Source organism: Macaca nemestrina, chromosome 15 (assembly GCF_043159975.1).
Source record: "Macaca nemestrina isolate mMacNem1 chromosome 15, mMacNem.hap1, whole genome shotgun sequence".
Lineage (NCBI taxonomy): Eukaryota > Metazoa > Chordata > Mammalia > Primates > Cercopithecidae > Macaca > Macaca nemestrina.
In genome coordinates this window covers 28,612,435-28,630,946 of record NC_092139.1, presented here as the reverse complement: position 1 = coordinate 28,630,946, position 18,512 = coordinate 28,612,435, and the positions used below count along the sequence as shown (strand labels likewise).

Here is an 18,512-nt window from a genome sequence, read left to right as displayed (position 1 = left end):
GGATTACAGGCATAAGCCACTGCGCCCAGCCTTTTTTTTTTTAGATGGAGTCTCTGTCGCCAGGCTGGAGTGCAGTGGCACATTCTCGGCTCACTGCAACCTCTGCCTCCTGGGTTCAGGCAATTCTCCTGCCTCAGCCTCCCAAGTTGCTGGGATTACAGGTGCGTGCCACCATGTCCAGCTAATTTTTTGTATTTTTAGTAGAGATGGGGTTTCACCATGTTGGCCAGAATGGTCTTGATCTCTTGATCTCATGATCTGCCAACCTCAGCCTACCAAAATGCTGGGATTATAGGTGTGAGCCACCGCGCTGGCCTCTGGTGCTTTTGATGCACGATGATGCTTGGATCTTTGCCTCTCTCGCTTCCTTGATGCATTCTATTCAGTCCTTTTCTGCTCTTTATATGGGTTTTGTTAGAATTAGAATGGGCCCTGGTATTTGTTTCTTTTGAGTTGAACCCTACAGTGTTCAAGCTGTTTAAGCCATTGTGGTGCCTGGCACTAACCTGGCCAAGTGGTATCTCCACAACTACTCTGCTTTCTTCCCAGAAGTCCTCGTAGAAAGGTTTGATTTCAGGCTGTGGCCTGTGGAACTTAACGCATCCCTTCAACTTGCCGTTAGATCACAGTTGGCACCTATATTCCGTGGTTGTAAAATAAGTTAGCAAAGATCTCCAGCCTCAAAAATCAGGCTTTCTTTTCCTGACTCTATCTTCTACTAACAGTGACCTTGCACAAGTCACTGACCTTCCCTAGACCTGTTTCCTCACTTACACAATATGGAGATGGGAGATGAGACTGGATAACATCGTAAGAGTACTTTTGACTCTAACATTCAAAGATTCCATGTGATGGAAACAACTTTCCCCTCTGACGGTGGCAGTTATATTATTAAAAGAGGAAGAGGAAGGGTCCTGGCCCATCCATGGATCTCCGTTTCCCCATGGCTGACATGGGGGAGGGCATAAGACCCCATCCCATTTTATCAAGTTGGGGGCAGTGGTTGAGGAAAATTGGTCAATAATTTATCAAGCACCTGATGGGAAGAGGGACCTTGATGAGAATGGCTGGCACATCATGCCTTCCTCTCCCCAGCCAGTTCTGGGGATGTGCTGTCCCAAAGTCAAACATTTCAGTGGTAGATTGGTCCCCTCTTACAAAGGGAAAAACTCACCCATTCTTTAGGTGCCTGATATTTCATGTTAACTCTTCTTGCTCCAATTGAAACACAGGGTTCAGAGCATTGGGTATTTATAGAAAGACAGTACACTAGGCCAGAAGAGCTCGGTCTCCTAAAAGTGACCACCATGCATCAGGAAGAAAGGCAGACAGGCCTTGCTGGTATCCTTGCCGACGGCAGACTCTCCAAGGTAGACGTTTTGGTGGACAAGTTCAAAGTGGAAGTGGCCACAGAAGAAATGGTGGGAACCAGAAGAGCAAACACCCAGCAACGAGGAAAAATGATTGCAAGTCCTGAAGACTTTGAGTCAGTGGGGAAGGAAAGCCCCTGGATCAAGGAAAGCCCAGGAGGGGCTGCCCTGTCTTCTGGCCGCACATTGACAGAAAAGCTCCTCAAGGGCTCCAAGCTCAGGGCAGACACCAGAGAGGCAACCATCAGGAACCGCTGCATGTCACATGGTCAGTCGGAGGGCCAGACAGAGCTGAGGAAGGGGCTGGAGGAGCCCCACACTTGTGGGAGACCCACTGCTTCAGGGACCAGGCCAGCAGAGGTGGACGTCCTCTCTCCAGCCTCCGACAAGGGAGGACTCCAGTCATTTCTATTGGATCCAGCCCACGCAGAAGCCAGAGCTGAGTCGAGTGATGAAACTGATACCTCCTGTGCAGAGAGGAGCTTCTATTTAAACTATGAAGAAAAAGACTCAGAAGACCAAGTCCTCCCTCCACCCCTGGAGGAGAGACAAGGGCGCCTGGATGCCCCTCCTGGAGGTGAGCCCAGGCCGGCGCTAAATTCCTCAGACCTGAGGGTTTCTGCTGCTGTTTCCAGCAGGAGCAAGGACGAAGCCCACATGGCTTCCCCAGAGGAAGGGGCAGAGACCCCCAAGAACCATGAGGGACCTGGTGACCTGAAGGGACCTATTGCAGGACAGGCATTTGCTGAAGGCTGGGAAGATGCTCAGTGGGGAGTGGAAGGAGAGTTTCCCCACCCAACAGCTAGCGCAACCCGAGAGGAAGGGGCCCCCGTGAGTGGAGATTTGCTGGGAAAGGCTGAGGAAAGTCCCACAGAGGAACTGAAGAAACACCCTCCTCACAGAGGATGCGGTGTGCGTCCGGAACCCCAGGCCTGCGCCCTCCCTCGGGCCATCCCTCTGAATGTCAGGAAGCCAGCCAAACCAGGCAGAGGCAACTTCCCGCCCAAAGAGAGGGGAGTGGTTCCCATCCAGAAAGGAGGGGCTGAGCTGAAGGACCGTGAGGCCTCAGCATTTCTTCACATGGAGGTGATCATCCCCCTGCCGGCCTCCCCTGGTCACTCTGAGGACCTGGCAGCTCTGGAGGAAGCTTCTCCAAGCCCAACCTCCCATGGGTCAGGGGAGCCTTCGGAGTTCAGGGAGCCCTTTCTCAGACATGTCCATCTTTTGAAAGCCAGCCCAGAGCCCAAGGACCAAGTAGGGTTTGTGGTGTCCCCTGCCACAGGAAGTGAGCGCAGGCCTCCTTCCATCACCAGCAGAAAGCCCAGAGTAGTCTCTGAAGAAGCTGAGGGGCGCATACCTCTGGGATTGGGGTTCCCTTCAGGGAAGCAAAGAGAGATGACCTCTTTCCAGGCGGGGGTCGAAGAGGGCTCCATAGAAGATATTAGCAAGACCTCAGTGGCCAATAAAATTCGGATATTCGAGACCCATGGAGCTGAAACTCGCCGAATGAGCGAGGGTGAAGCAAGGGCCCTTCCAAATGACTTGTCTTCAGAGGCCCCCGCGGGACAGGCAGAGCAGCAGTGGAGTACACTCTCAGACCTGGGCTTCGCCCAACTCCAGCCCCCAGGGGACTTTGCTAGCCCCAAAGCCACACATTCTACATTGATGCCTCTGGCTACCAGACACTTCAGGGAGGACACTTCTGCATCCTACCAGGAAGCACGCACAGAACTAGAGCCTGTGTCCCCCGATTCGGGCTGTGAAACCACACTGGCAGAAGCAACTGGAACTGGGGTAACTGGCCGCGTGAGCCCCCGCCCCCACCGCTGCTCCCTACCCATGGGGGCTGGCCGCATGCTCTGTAGTTTTTAGAAGCATGTTTCAGTGGCCCCTCGTCATTACTGCAATCAGAGGCTGCTTATCCATCCCTGTGAGTTTTTTCCCTAAAGGAGCCTGGGTGTAGCTCAGGCTGAATGATGGGCTTCTCTGCTTGGCCCATGTTAGCTTGGCCACAAAGACCCTCAGCTTTTGGTGTGACCTGGTGCCCAGAGGGTCACATAACCCCCATGGAGAAGGTGGCGCCATCACCAGCAAATGATACACCTGCTTTGCCTTGCCGCTCCTACCCGCTGGGTTCCTGCCTACCTTGCTTGGCTTGTCCAGCGATCTTTCTTCATCCTTTCCCATCCCTGGTTCTCCCGCCTTGGGAAAACTGACAGTCCAGAGGTTTCCATCCTTCGCTTCTGGTTCCCTCTCAGTCCCAGTGCCAAGTTTCTTTCTGCCTCCTTAAGACTAACTGTCTTCTCTAATCCAGAACAAATCCGGAGATGCGGTCAGGGAAGAGAAGCACTCCACCAACTTAGCAGCCAACACCCCTGGGAAGGGGGGGCGCCTGAGATTCACCAGCCCCTTGGGTCTCTGCAGCCCCTCTGTGCCCTGATGACCCGGTCACCTTCACCTGGCCAGGATGCATCGCCGCCTTAGGTTCCCACCTGCTGTGGCAGCACCTCTTGTGCTGCTCAACTCTGGCTTGTCTGGAATGTCTCCTTCACACCTCTCAACCTTCCAGAAACTGGCTAAATGGAGGCTTGCTTAGCAAGTGAATGTCTAAGCCCACTGAATCCCTAGAACCAGAAGCCAAGTTCTTTACAAATCTTTCATGGGTATTAGGTTGGTCTTTAAAAAGAATGTCATGAACCAGCCAAAAATGTGTGTGTGGTGTTTAATCCCTGACAGGCCAGTTGAGAGGTATGTATGTCGGACAAGAGTTGCTGGTTCCCCGAGGCACTGCCTTGGCCCGCTGTTGTCAATTACACTGATGGGACCAGAGCCTCTACTCTCTGACCTGCCCGTGGTCTACTCATGGAGCTCAGGGTAGAGCCAGCGTAGCACTCAGCTCCCAAGAAGCTTGTGCCCAAAAGGCCTGACCCCAAATTGCTCTTCTCTCTAGTAGATGCTGACCCCTCCCCCGGAGACTCAGTGGAATTGACAAACATGTTGGCTTCCTCTTTTGTTCCTCAAAGCTCTTGGCTCCAACCTCTCTGCCTTCCCTTCCTGGGTCTCCCTGAATCCCTGGATCTCCCTCCTTAGTTTCTGTTTCTCAACACCCGCCTGCACGGATGGGCCTGGGGTCCGGGCTTCCATCCCTGCCTTTCGTGCAATGCTGCTTCCAATAAGCTCCCAGATCCAATACCCTTGGATGGAGCCTCCTGTCCAGGACTCACTGGCAGGACGTTTGCTTTGTACTTGCTTGCGCCATCAGTGTGAGACCCTCAGAAAGGGGCATCTCCACTCTTGAGTCGTTTTTGGTTTTTTTAAGCTTGTTATGATTTCAAGGAACCTTTCCTGGGGTGTTTTTCATTTCCTGGTCTGCTCTTCCATTCGGGATGTCAACGCAGCCCCAAGATTTCTCCTGACATTCACCGTCTTGATTTCTCTTTCTCTCTCTCCCCCCACCCCACATCCCCATTCTTTTGATTTTATCTGGCCATAGAGAGCAGGGCTGAGGGAGGGCTCCGAGGAGAAAGTCAAACCACCACGTCCCCGGGCCCCAGAGAGTGACACAGGCGATGAGGACCAGGACCAGGAGAGGGACACGGTGTTCCTGAAGGACAACCACCTGGCCATTGAGCGCAAGTGCTCCAGCATCACGGTCAGCTCTACGTCCAGCCTGGAGGCTGAGGTGGACTTCACGGTCATTGGTGACTACCACGGCAGCGCCTTCGAAGACTTCTCCCGCAGCCTGCCTGAGCTCGACCGGGACAAAAGCGACTCAGACACTGAGGGCCTGGTGTTCTCCCGGGATCTTAACAAGGGGGCCACCAGCCAGGATGATGAGTCTGGGGGCATTGAGGACAGCCCGGATCGAGGGGCCTGCTCCACTCCGGATATGCCCCAGTTTGAGGTACAGTGGAGCTTCCTCAAGAGCCGGGCCCGCTGGGCACCGCATGCTCACAGGGCCCGGGACTACCTGTGAGAAGACCGAGCACCCAGCCTGCAGCCTGAAGCTCTGTCTCGTGTTGCATGACTGCCCCTCCGCAGAACAGCATGGTTCTGTGCTCGCATGTTTGCCATCTCGGTTTACCCCTAACACGCGCTCCTTGGCGTTTTAACCCTGTGACCCCATTGCTTGCTGAGGTCGAGCGATGACAGGTAGTCTGGTCTTACTTGACCCCCCCACCCCCACCTGTGTTGCATGGCACCTGCAGAGAGCATGCGTCTCTGGACTCTTGGGGGCTCCTGCAGCCTGGTCTGAAAGCTGAATGGTTTTTCCTGATCCAGGCCCAGGCTCATCTCTCTGGAGTCTGGGCTTCCCAGGGAAGGGGAAGCAGTTTAAATCCATCTGGCCCTGGGGTCTCAGGGTGGTAATGGAAGCTCCTGGAAGAGAGGAAATGTGGTCATTGAGGAGGGACAGACTGTCTCTGGGCCTCTCTGTGGTCTCCTCTGCAGAGCTGTGAAGGGATTTCTCTAAGGCACATCTGCCCATATCATTCCTTTGCCCCCTCATCTCTTTTAGACCCAGGCTCCCTCCTACATTCTCCTTTCCCCAACGTTCCCAGCATTGACATACAAGCTTAGCCACTCCGGGCTCTCACTTCATGCTATACTCTCTGAGCAGGTTTTTCTTCTCCCTTTCGGTGCCTTACAAACCTATCATATTCCAGGACCAAGTTCAAATGTCAGTTTCCCAGCAGGGGCTTGCTTTCCTGACCACCCTGGGCAGAAGTATTGCCCCCTTACCCCCTTGCCCTGTAATGCCTATGCTCCAGCACTATCCAAAGCGGTCAGGTCAGTGGCTAACGAGCCTGCTCTCCTACCAGGTGGCAGCTCCTCAAGGCTTGACATATACTAGGCACTAATAGATGATTAACTGGATGAATGGCTGGGTTACAGGGTTGCAACCATCTATAAGAATCCCCTTCAGCCAGGCATGGTGGCTTGTGCCTGTAATCCCAGCTACTCAGGAGCTGAGGCAAGAAGGCAGGGGGGATCACTTGAGCCCAGGAGTTTGAGGCTACAGTGAGCTTTGATCATGCCACTGCACTCCAGCCTGGATGACAGAGTGAGACCTTGTCTCTTAAAAACAAAACAAAACAAGAAAAAAATAAAAAAAAACCGGCCGGGCATGATGGTTCACACCTGTAATCCCAGCACTTTGGGAGGCCAAGGCAGGTAGATCACCTGAGGTCAGGAGCTCGAGACCACCCTGACCAACATGATGAAACCTTGTCTCTACTAAAAATACAAAAATTAGCCAGGTGTGGTGGCACCCACCTGTAATCCCAGCTACTCGGGAGGCAGGAGAATCACTTGAACTCGGGAGGCAGAGGTTGCAGTGAGCTGAGATTGCGCCATTGCACTCCAGCCTGAGCAACAGAGCAAGACTCCATCTCAAAAAAAAAAACAAACAAACAATCAGACGCTCAAAGGTCATAGTCACAGCTGGCCATACCCAAATGGACCCCTCTACTTCGCCCGTCCTCAACAAACGCTCTTCACTCATTGACATCTCCTGCCTGGATGTTGCAGGCCTCCAAGGATATGTGGTTCTTGCTCTAAAGAAGAGTTCAGGCCGGGTGCGGTGGATCACACCTGTAATCCCAGCAGTCTGGGAGGCTGAGGCAGGTGGATCACTTGAGGTCAGGGGTTCAAGAATAGCCTGGCCAACATGGTGAAACCCTGTCTCTACTAAAAATACAGAAGTTAGCTGGGTGTGGTGGCGTGGGCCTGTAGTGCCAGCTACCTGGGAAGCTGAGGCAGGAGAATCACTTGAACCTGGGAGGCAGAGGTTACAGTGAGCCGAGATCGCACCGTCGCACTCCAGCCTGGGCGACAAAGGGAGACTCTGTCTCAAAAAAAAAAAAAAAAAAGAATAGAAAAGAAAAAAAAGAGTTCGGCTGAAGCAGCTGAGAGGTGGTGAGCTCACCAGTGAAGTCATTCAGGATTCGTTGACATTATGTATACAAGCAAAACATTTAGCCTGGGGCCTGGCATATAGTATGTTAATAAAATGGTAGATGTTCTAATAGTAGCCTAAAAAACAACTTATAGCCACCATGAGGGTGTGTGGCACAGGGGCGCAGGGCAGGCCTACCTGGTCCTGGTGATGGTCCTGGTTCTCCTCGCAGGCTATTTGTCTATGATATCACACCACGTCTCTTTTACCCGGACCTGAGTACCCTTCCAGAAATGTGGCCAGCTGTGGGGATAGGAGATAGCCTGCAGACCCCACACTGCAATTGCCTGTGAGCAAGGGTCATGCTAGGGTTTCAGTTACAGAGCATTCTCCCTCCTTTTCCTACAGCCTGTGAAAACGGAAACCATGACTGTCAGCAGTCTGGCCATTAGAAAGAAGATTGAGCCGGAGGCCGTACTGCAGACCAGAGTCTCCGCTATGGATAACACCCAGGTAACCTGTGCCTTCCAATGTACCCTAAGCAACAGGTATTGGGCATTTGGTGGTAGGGTCCCCACTGCTGTGGCCAAAACCCTTGGCCAACCCTTTTAATCTCAGCTTCCCTGGAACCCACATTTTAATCCTGATGCTCTTCTGTGCCTCAGTGTCCTCCCTGAGCTCTGGGAAGGGGTGATGGGTAAAGTAGGTTCTTGTCCTGGGCAGACCATACCTCTTAAAGCCTCCATTTAGCCATCCATAAAATAGGAATGACCCTGTCTACCCCTTCCTCCTGGGCATATTGGGAGGACTGTACTGGCTAGTGGATTGGGACCTTGATGTTCACATTGCTTCAAGGAGTTGGAGAGGTTTCTTGAGGTATCCCAGGAGCTGCTTGGGGAGAGAAGAGGGAGAGATCCCAATTCAGCTTCAGTCAGAACAGCTCACCTTGGGTCATTTTTTATGTATTAGAGTTCCACATCAGATCAGTAAAATGAGCAAAGTGAAAGAAGAAAACCAAAGATCATGTGTCTTGACAAGCAGCAGCACCCTGACCACCTGGAGAAAGCCATCAGGCATAGGCACAGGTCCACCACTTCCAGTCCATTCCCTGCACTCCTTCCGTGCTTTTTAGACTTAGGAAATGAAGATTGCGGGTCTGATAGATGCCCTCTTGGTTTTTCCTGGCCAGAAGAGCTACAATGCTAGGAGCTTTTTGGCTCTTAGGCTAACCTTTTTCTCAAGAACTGAAATAAGACCAGGCACAGTGGCTCACACCTGTAATCTCAGCACTTTGTGAGGCCGAGGCAGGCAGATTGCTTGAGCCCAGGAGTACAAGACCAGCTGGGGCAATATAGTGAGACCCCATCTCTACAAAAAATACAAAAATTAGCTGTGCGTGGTAGCACATGCCTATAGTCCCAGCTACTCGGGAGGCTGATGTAGGAGGATCACTTGAGCCCAGGAGGTTGAGGTTGCAGTGAACTATGAGCTAGGATTGCACCACTGCATTCCAGCTTGGGTGACAGGGGAAAAAAGAGAGACAAAGAGAAAACTGAAATAAGACATAAACCAATACAACATGGGCAATTCTTTTTGTTTCCAGAGTTTTTTTCTCCCACTTTTATAATGATAGTAGGAGTTTATGAGGCCGCCTACTACAGGTCAGGACTCTTGAATTCTGATGAGCTGTGTGACCTTGGGCAAGCTGCTTTCCCCCCTGACCTGTTTTGTTTTAGTAACACGTGTTTCTGTTGTGTTTTCCCACAGAAAAGTATAAAGAAACTAAAATTGGCCCTAGATCCCACAGCCCAGTAACCCTTATCGACATAAAAACAAAACAACAAAAAAAAGTTTATAGTTATACCATTCAAACAGAACAAAATGGGATTTTTCTTATATTACCACCCAGAAAAATATATAAGCCTATTCCAACACAGATACCTACATCTCTATATACTTAACAATGTTTACACAGAAGCGATCATTTTCTTACACCTTACCTTTCTTCTTAGTAATTATTTTGGAGATCACTCCTTGTTGGCCTACATAGACCCACCTTACTCTTGTTCATCTCACTTAGGAGGCAAATCTTGATTTATTTCACTGTCTCCCAATGGCATGCCTTGTGGTTGTTTTTGTTTCGTGCAATTCATGATCAGCGCTGCCGTGAATTTCCTTGCTGGTACTTCTCGGCGAGCTTTTCAAAGGTTATATCCAAAGAGTCAGTTCCTAGAGATGGCTAGGTCAAAAATCACACTCATTGCAATTTGGATAGAATTTGCCAGATAGTCTGAAATTATTTTTTCTTTATCAGATACACTGGTTGAAATGTAATGAGGGCCTGTTGCACCTCTGTGATTTGGTCTGTGTGCAGCCCCCTGCCAGTGATGTTCACTCACACAGCCTGTCACTTTGTAACTGGGAGGCCGTGAGCCCAGGTGACAGATGCTGCAGGTGTACCCGGCTCTCCCCAGCTCTAACGACTCCTCCTCTGGTCAGCAGGTTGATGGGAGTGCCTCAGTGGGGAGGGAGTTCATAGCAACCACTCCCTCCATCACCACGGAGACCATATCGACCACCATGGTAAGTTGAACCCAGGAGGCTTCCCTCTCTGACCAGCCCCCTGCCCCGCCAAACAGCCAGCGGACAAGCTAACATCGCCTGGCTGATTCAGGAAGTTGTGAGCTGCCCTTGCTGTATCAGGCATGGGACATAAATCAGCCGTTTATTGTCTGGGGCTTTAGTTGCCACAAGACATAGAGACAGGCCTCAGTTTTCCAAAGTGAGTAATGTGGGTGGTGGAATCCCTGAGTGTCAGTTATCTAGACCATCTCAGCCGCGGCAGGGAGAGAGAGAGGATGGTCCTCTTTGGTTATTGGCACCCACGAATCTCATCTTGCATTGAGATTTCACTGGCTCATCTCACCTCCACTCTGAAGGTGCGGCTGGAGTCCTTCCTGTGGACCCATCCTGGTGGCTGCACATTGTCTCTTGTCTTAGACCACTTCCTTGCCTTGGTCAGTAGATGGCGTGTGGTGACCCTAAGTTGGAACAGGATTTTTGGGACCACCCCCCTCATTGAGGGACCTCATGGTTCTGCTACCTATTTGCTGTCTGACCCATGAAGGAAGACCCTTGGCCTCAGGTGTCCTCATCTGTAAAATGGCAGTAATCCCCATTCTGCAGTTCTTAAGAGACCCCGGCAATACTAGATCCTTTCATGATTAAACAGAACAGATAGCATTCGGCACACAGGTTGTGGTTCCAGGCAATGTGCTGAGACTCCTGAGTGGATCATCTCAGTGGATGCTCTTCCCTCCACAACCTTTACAGATGAGGAAACTGAAGTTCAGAGAGGTAAAGCGACTTACCCAAGGTCACACAATTAATAAGTGGTAGTGCCAGGTTATCCACAGGCGTTCTAACACCAGGAGCCCCACTTTCAACCCCAGCCACTCTGCTCTGCTCCCTTAATCCTGACCATTGTGAACATCGGCCACATGGGGCTGGGGCTGCAGTTGCGGCCGCTACTCGGGCTAGGAAAGGTAGCAGTGCTGGAGCCAGATCTATCTTGAGCCACTGAGAAGTTGTTTTCAAATGCTTTTTCTTGCCAACCCCCTGACATATACATAGGAAGGGAATTCCATCAATCTAGACTAGCCAGCAGGTAGGTTTTGAATACACAGAAATTTTAAGATCAATAAGTCCAAACTAGTTACCAGCTTGCATACCTTTCCCTGGTCACTCAGTTCCTCCTCTCCCCTCAGTCCTTCAGCACGTGTCATTGGGATGCTTGTAGGGCTAAATTTAAATCCACGCGTATGGTGAGCAGGCACTTATATCATTCATTTACTCATCCATCCATCCATCCATTCATTCATTTGTTCCAAAAACATTTATTAGTCTCTACTATCTGCCTGGTATGGGGGATACGGTTGAAGAAACTATACTGCCTGCTGGGATTCATTCATTCAAATGATCGTCATGAGCACCTTTAATGTGCTGTGCCCCTGTATTTAGGTTCTGGGCATACAGTGGAGAACAAGGCCCAGCTGTCCCACTTCCTGGCTGGATGACCTTGGGCAAGTCACCTGAACCTCTCCAAGCCTCAGTTTTCACTTCTGTAAAATGGGTGAGGGTAGAGGGCAGTAATAGCATGTGCTCAAAGGGCTGATGTGAGGGGGAACCAAAGCAATCTGTGCAAAGCCCCGAGAACAGTGCCTGGCACATAGTAAGTGGTCTGAAGATGTGAGCTGCAGTTACTTCTTTCCTGCCTTCATGGGATAGGGTAATAACACTCTCCTAGGGGCCACGAGGAAGGCAGCTATGGGGTGACAGCTCTGCCAGGAGGAGCCAGGAAAGGCTTTCTCTAGGCAGGGACATTTGAGTGAGCTATGCTTGAAGGATAAATTAAGGTACAGTCCCGGGGAAAGGCATTCTAGACAGTGGGAAAAGCAAGTGCAAAGGGCAGAAGGGAAGAAGCATAGCATTTGGGGAAGGGCCAGTGGTCAAGAAAGCCAGATGTCAAGCACATGGAGGAGGAGTCGGGGGTGAAGAGCTGGAAAGGAAGTCTAGACCAGAGCTTGATGGGCCTCAGATGTCATATACCAAATTCAAACTTCTGTCATGCAGACAATGGGGAATCACTTAAATTTTTTACATTAGGGACATGATGTCATCAGATACGTGTTTCTCTGTTTTAGAAAGATTATTCTAGCAACCTCTGTGGATGAGGGACTTGAGCAAAAAATTCTTCCCTCCTTCTCTCTCTCTCCTTCCTTCCACAAGTGTTGATTGAACACCCATGATGTGTACAGTTCTGTACCAGCCACTGTGAATCCAGCTAAAGAAGGGAACATCCCTGAGATCTGGGGCCCACATGCCACTGGGAGAGACAGAGAGAGAAGGCAGGGAACCAGCTTAGACGTTGGTGCCCAGGCTGGGTTGGGGCTGGAGTGCAAGGAGGTGGATGCAGAGAAGGGGTCAGAGTTAAGGGATGCCTGGGGGGAGGAAAGCCCAGGATTTGGTCGTTGGTAGGATGTTCAGGGGACAAGAGGAAAGATGAGCTCGTGACACTGTTCACTAACCAGTGGTTCTCAAAATGTGGTTCCAGGAACCTGTTAGCAAGGCAGGTACTTTGGGCTCCTCCTTAGACCTATTGACTCAGAAACTCTAGGGTGGGGCCCAGCAGTGTGTGTTTTTCCAAGCCCTCCAGCTGATTCCTCTGCTGATATAAACAGAGCACTGGGGGAAAGTGCTCTTTAGTGACAAGCATGTGTTGGAAGTGGAAGAAGCAGTGAATTCCGTTCGAGATCGGATGAATCTGAGGTGCCTGTGGAACATTTCCAGGGGAAAATGTCTAGGACACAACCGGTTTTAAAGGCCTAGGGTCCAAGAAAGATCTGGGCTACAGGTGAAGGGATAGGGGACTTTGACCTCCATGAGGCAGCAGAAGCTGTTGAGTGGCCGAGGTAGCCCAGAGAGCGGGTGGCAAGTGAGGAGAGCCTGAATGTGGAGGAAGAGAGGGCTGAGTTTGCCTTGGTCAGGGAGAGAAACTGCTCCTCCTAGAGGCAGGTGATGGGACTGGCCAAGGATACAGGAGATCAAAGGAGGAGCAGAGGGTGCCTTGTTTTGAATGACTGAAGTCCCTAGTGGTAGCCTCTGTTTTCAGTGTGAAGGTGGAGGTGAGGCTTTGCCCTGGGAAAGACAGAACAATGAGAGAATAAGAGGCTTTAAGGAAGAACTTCCCAGAATGATGCTAGGATTCAGAGGGGTTAGTGTCTGTTAAGGGGAAAGGAAGCATTGAGCCCGGAAGCTGCCCTTGGAAAGCCTGCTGCTGGGCCACATTCTGGAACTGCAGGTGCATCTGGGAACGTGCCTTGTGGTACAGTACCAAAGAACCAGGCTGCTGGCAGCCTCAGCTGGATACAGGTGTGGGAGCGGCAGGGGAAAGTCAGTGAGTTTCTGTTCTCACCTGCCCCTTGGTAGGCAGAAGTCCAGATCTAGTGCCATGCCCGGACCAGAACAAGAGGTCAGGCCACTGAGGACCTGCAGAATGGACACAGTTCTGGGTCTCTGGACAGACAAGGCTGAGCCCTGAGATGGTGCAGAAAGTAGGAGGTAGAAGCAGGCAGCTGGGCCCTGGCCAGATCAGGGGCAGTAAGTCCGGGGACAATTCCAGGAAGATCTAGCAGTTAGAATTTAAGGTAGGGCCAAGAGGGCTGTTTGAAGGGAAAGATTCCCAAGGGCAGAGTGGCGTGCAGAGTGTGTCAGACTTGGAGTCAGACAACATGGAGTTAAGTTCCAGCTCTACCACTAGCTTGCTGGGGGACTGAACACTTAAGTTTCTCTCACCCTCCAGTTTCTCATCTGCAAATCAGGAATATTAAAAATAATGCCTTACCGGTGTTATGAGAATTAAATGAGATAAGGCATGTAACATCCTTAAAACGATGCCTAGCACATAGCAAGCACTCAGAAAGTCATTATTATTATTATATTCTAAATAGCCAGCTTATGCCCCTATATTTATCCTATGTATTCTGGTTTGCAAAACCTTTTCTACTCCATTGGCTTCATAGGTTCTCTGTGGGATTGGGGCAAGGGTCCCTTTTTACAGATGAATCTGCAAGGCCCATAGAGAGGAAGTGGCTCTGCCCCAAGTCACATGGCTCGAAGGTGGCAGAGCAGGACACGAACCTGAATCTGGCAACTCCTCTGCTAGTGCTTCTGGAGAACAATGCCATGTCTTGAGCACTACAGTGTTCCTAACGCCAGACAGTCTGTAAATGTTGGTTGAATGAGTGACTGTGCAAGTGTGCGAGTGAACGAGTGTGTGCCTGAGTGAGCAAGGGATGAGTGAGAGGAGGCAGAACTGAACGATGCCTTCAGTCCTTTGCTTCTACTGTTTCTACTCAACCTTGTGGTCGTGATAGCTACGTGGCCACATGCTCCGGCCATCCTGGGGGCCCACCCGGCTGAGAGCTGGCCATCTGAGCACTATTGTTTCCCCAGGAGAACAGTCTCAAGTCCGGGAAGGGGGCAGCTGCCATGATCCCAGGCCCACAGACGGTGGCCACGGAAATCCGTTCTCTTTCTCCGGTAAGTGGGCAAGGCCAGCTCAGGCTAGGGGACTCCACACTGAGAATATGGGCATAGACCCATGTATGGCTGGCAGGAAGTGCAGTGTTGAGCCCAGAAGGCACCCTTCTAGGTGCAGAACCAGGAAACTGGACCCTTTTCAGTTGCCAACAGAGCTCCCTGGTACCTGCTAGAATCTCATGAGTGGCCCTCTCCCCTCCGCCCACACATGTAAGTGGGGCATTGGTGGCGTGTGAGGGTGAAGCGGCCCCTCACCTTGGTGGTGCCGCTGATGGTTCTTTTGCATCTGCCCTCCCTACTAACCAGGAAGAGCAATGGACTAGGAGGCCAGAGGCTTGAATTCTGGACCTGCCTCTGTTGGTGCCTGCCCGGTGACCCTGAGTCTGTCACTGTAGGGTCTCTTTCAGCTCTTGCATTCTCCAAGTCTGTGGTTCTCATTGTTTAGCTCCGTAGAGAGCGTGCACCTGGCTATGACAGATTGGGGCGTCAGGAGGGCTGTGTTTCCACCTTGGATCCCTTTGGTCATTCTTCCATGATGCCAGGATTCTTAAATTATAGGGTATTGTTAGGATTCTGGGCCTCAGGAATCTCAGCGTCTAGGAATCTCAGATTCCAGGGTTTGAGAATTTGTTGGGTCTAGGTTTCTGAAGATTCCAGTATTCTTGAAATCTTAATGGCTCAAAGCATCTTGGCTTCGAAGTGTCACCTTCACAGGGCCCTTTACCCCACCCCGCCCCCACCCCTCCAGAGCCCAGTGTCCTTACCTGACACCCTGGGTGGGGGGTGGTTATATTCTGCAGATCATCGGGAAAGATGTCCTCACCAGCACCTACGGCGCCACTGCGGAAACCCTCTCAACCTCCACCACCACCCATGTCACCAAAGTGAGTAGCAGCAGGGTGCCCCATGCCCCCAGCCGAGCTGCAGGCGAGAAGGTCATAACCGTTGTTCAGCTTTGGCTTCGCCATCTGTAAAGTGGGCAGAGAAAACCTGTAGTGTTTACCAGCTTCTGGAATACTGTGCGCTTTGTCCTGTGCCACATGTTGTTCTAGGCACGGGCCCTTCCCACACGGTGTTGACAGCCAGGCTAGAGGGAACAATACTCTCCTCTTTCCAGTAACTGTGAACCATGGCGTGTGTACCTTGTAGATGGAAAATGCTGGAGGAATCTAGATGGGGTGACATATGAGAGGCCCTGCAAGAATCAGGAAACATCTCCTAGAAGAAGTAGGGACTGAGTAGAGTCTTGGAAAGCCAGGCAGGACACCTGAGGGAGGAGAAGACAGATGCAGGTGTTCTAAGCAAAGCAGAAGAGGGAAGCAGAAATTGTGTGTTTGCTTATTTGTTTGTTTGTTTGTTGAGCAGATGTTAGTGAGTGTCAACTTTATTTGTGTTGGCCTCTGTGCCAGGGGCTGCTGGATGTAGCCATAAGTGAGGCCTGTTTATGGGACATGAGAATCACATGTAGGGGGTGTATCTGGGAAATTAGGTTGTACTGGGGACAGGGAGGTGGAATATAGAGCAAATAACAAATACCAGGACACATTTGACTCTGGAGGATCTGGGCCTCAGGGAGATTGGAAAGCCATGAAGATTTTTAGATTGGAGAGTAACCCATTGAAAATAGGTTTAAGGAGAGAATATCAGATCCACCAGGATGTATAGATAGGTGGGAGAAAGAAGAGGGAGAAGTATGGAGAGAGACGAATAGTAAATAACTCAGGCCTGATAGGGAGGGCCTGGACCAGGGTGTGAGTCGGAGCCCAGGCGGGAAGAGGTAGGGACAAAGGAGGGAGGCCTTCCTGGGTGACCCAGCAATAAGGACAAGGGCTAGTTGGGAGGCAGGCGGGCTGATGCGTCCATACCTATGTGGCCAGGAGGAAGGCAGGAGGGCGCCTAGCCAGGGCTGGAGGCCTGGAGCAGCCAGGTTGATGAGCCATCAGAGGAGAACTCTGGTCAGTTGCACCAGGCCTTCATGCACAGACTGTCCTGGCCTCTGCCTGCGCCTCTGCAGGATTCAGCACTTTCTCACATACCCCACAGAGAACCCACTCTCAATAAAAACATTACTCAGCAATGTTGACTTCTCTGAAAGCTTTATGGGAGGTTTTACATCCCACGCCCACAGCAGACAGTTCAGGAAACTCTTCCTCCCAAAGTCCCTGCCAACTGGGAGCCCCCTCTTCTTTCTATCCACTCCTGACTCCAGCTGGGATTCCCCACAGACACCACCCTGCTTTAACATGCCAAACAATTAGGTCCCGCCTCAGCTATTACTTCGAAACTTGTCCAAATCCTGTGCCTTCAGGAAACAGCAGAGGTCATAAGTATCATCAATCTAATTTTCTCTTGTAGTATTGTTGGAAGTCGTTCAAGGCAGAACCTTGTCACCATTCACATTTCATTCATGTGTTCATTCAACAAATCTGCATTCAGCACTGCCCTGGTTAGACTGGGTGAGGGAGTGGGAGAGGAGGGGATACAGAGATGAACAAAATACAGACCCTGCCTTCAAGAACTGGCAGCCTGGTGAGGTGAACATGGCCACAGACACACATATGGTCGGCACCAGGCAGAGAGGTCCAGAACTGTGAGAGAGACAGACTCAGTACTCAGGGAGTACCAAGGCAGGAAGGCAGAAGCATTGCCAACCAGTGTCTGAGAGGCAGCATTGGAGCTGGGCTTGGAAGACCTAGATGGGGTGGTTTGGTATTTTTGGGGAGTGGTGGCAACCAGACAAGATCTGCAGTTCAAAGTCCAAAACCAGAAAAGAAAAAATCTGAGGAAGTCAGGAGAGAAGGTAACTGCTGGTTCTCAACCCTGCCCTTGACAGATGATTTGGGTAGGTCCCCTCTTGAGGCTGCTGCCCCAACAGGACCCAAGAGTGACCTCACCTCCCTCTCCCTCTGCAGACTGTGAAAGGAGGGTTTTCTGAGACGAGGATCGAGAAGCGAATCATCATTACTGGGGATGAAGATGTCGATCAAGACCAGGTATGGGGGTAGGGACCGTTCTTCCCAGTGCCACTGCCCAGTCCTCAATCCCTCCTATGTCGGGTTACCCATGGATGGCTACGCTCATGGGCAGAGAAGGTGTCCACTTCTTGCTGACCCTGTTCAGATAAGAAACCCCCAAGGAAGGGGCATTGGATGGGAGCCAGAAGGAGCCAGAAGAGCCGAGCTCTAGTCTGTCCCTTTAATTGTTTGACTTTGCCCCTCCCTGGGCCTCAGTTTCTCCAGCTGTGCACTAGAGGGCTTGCTGTTCTTCACAGTCTGTCTCATCTTGGATATTTCATGGTTCCTTCCTTTGCTGTTCTTTACCACCAGGCTCTGGCTTTGGCCATCAAGGAGGCCAAACTGCAGCATCCTGATATGCTGGTAACCAAAGCTGTCGTATACAGAGAAACAGACCCATCCCCGGAGGAGACGGACAAGAAGCCACAGGTAAGGCTCCTGAGGCCCAGCAACCATGAGAGAGAGGAGGGATCAGTAGCAAGATCCTCTGAGGGCCATTTCCATCTGAGAACCCAATGGCTTGACCCCTAGTGCAACTTTGACCCGCCCCCCCACCAGCCTACCTGATTTGCTGATTTGGGCACCTCCCCGAGAGACAAGTCCGTGGGGAGAGGAAGGAAGCCTGGTTCCTTGGCTTCTTTGGGGTTTCAGGCTCCAGATCCAGAAAAATAAATCCAGAAGTGGTTAAAAATGTTTTTAAAGGGAGGGAAATGGAGAGAGGAATGACAGTGGATATTGAGGTGGGACAAATGGAGGCCCTCATTATCTCCTTGGGCATTGCCTATAAACCAGAAGTCAGAAAAAGTCCTACTAGGCCCAGTGCCACATTCCTGGCCCTGAGTCTCTCTCTCTATTACAAGTCACTGAATGTTGTTAAGGGGACATGATGACCAGAGCCCTTGATCTCTTCTGTCTTGCTTGATTGCAATTTTTTTTTTCTTTTTGAGATGGAGTCTCTGTTGCACAGGCTGGAGTGCAGTGGTGCAATCTTGACTCACTGCAACCTCCGGCTCCTGGGTTTAAGTGATTCTCCTGCCTCAGCCTTCCGAGTAAATGGGACTACACGTGTGCGCCACCTCACCTGGCTAATTTTTACATTTTTAGTACAGATGGGGTTTCACCTTGTTGGCC

The 18,512-nt window shown here is 51.2% G+C and overlaps 1 protein-coding gene across 50 annotated transcripts in view; it reads left to right on the top strand.

Annotated features, from left to right (window-relative positions):
- Positions 1-18,512, top strand: part of LOC105496287 (erythrocyte membrane protein band 4.1 like 1) — a 140,539-nt gene that overhangs the window by 112,124 nt on the left and 9,903 nt on the right. For 10 of the 50 annotated variants that reach the window (XM_011766568.3, XM_011766566.2, XM_011766565.3 and 7 more), the window contains 8 exons: positions 1,233-3,164; positions 4,864-5,274; positions 7,675-7,779; positions 9,766-9,849; positions 14,281-14,367; positions 15,168-15,251; positions 17,280-17,360; positions 17,694-17,810. In XM_011766568.3, coding sequence (XP_011764870.2) covers positions 1,233-3,164; positions 4,864-5,274; positions 7,675-7,779; positions 9,766-9,849; positions 14,281-14,367; positions 15,168-15,251; positions 17,280-17,360; positions 17,694-17,810 — 2,901 coding nt within the window. The remainder of the gene's footprint in view (positions 1-1,232; positions 3,165-4,863; positions 5,275-7,674; positions 7,780-9,765; positions 9,850-14,280; positions 14,368-15,167; positions 15,252-17,279; positions 17,361-17,693; positions 17,811-18,512) is intronic. The other 40 variants (XM_071079406.1, XM_071079404.1, XM_071079410.1 and 37 more) reach the window with 13 other exon arrangements.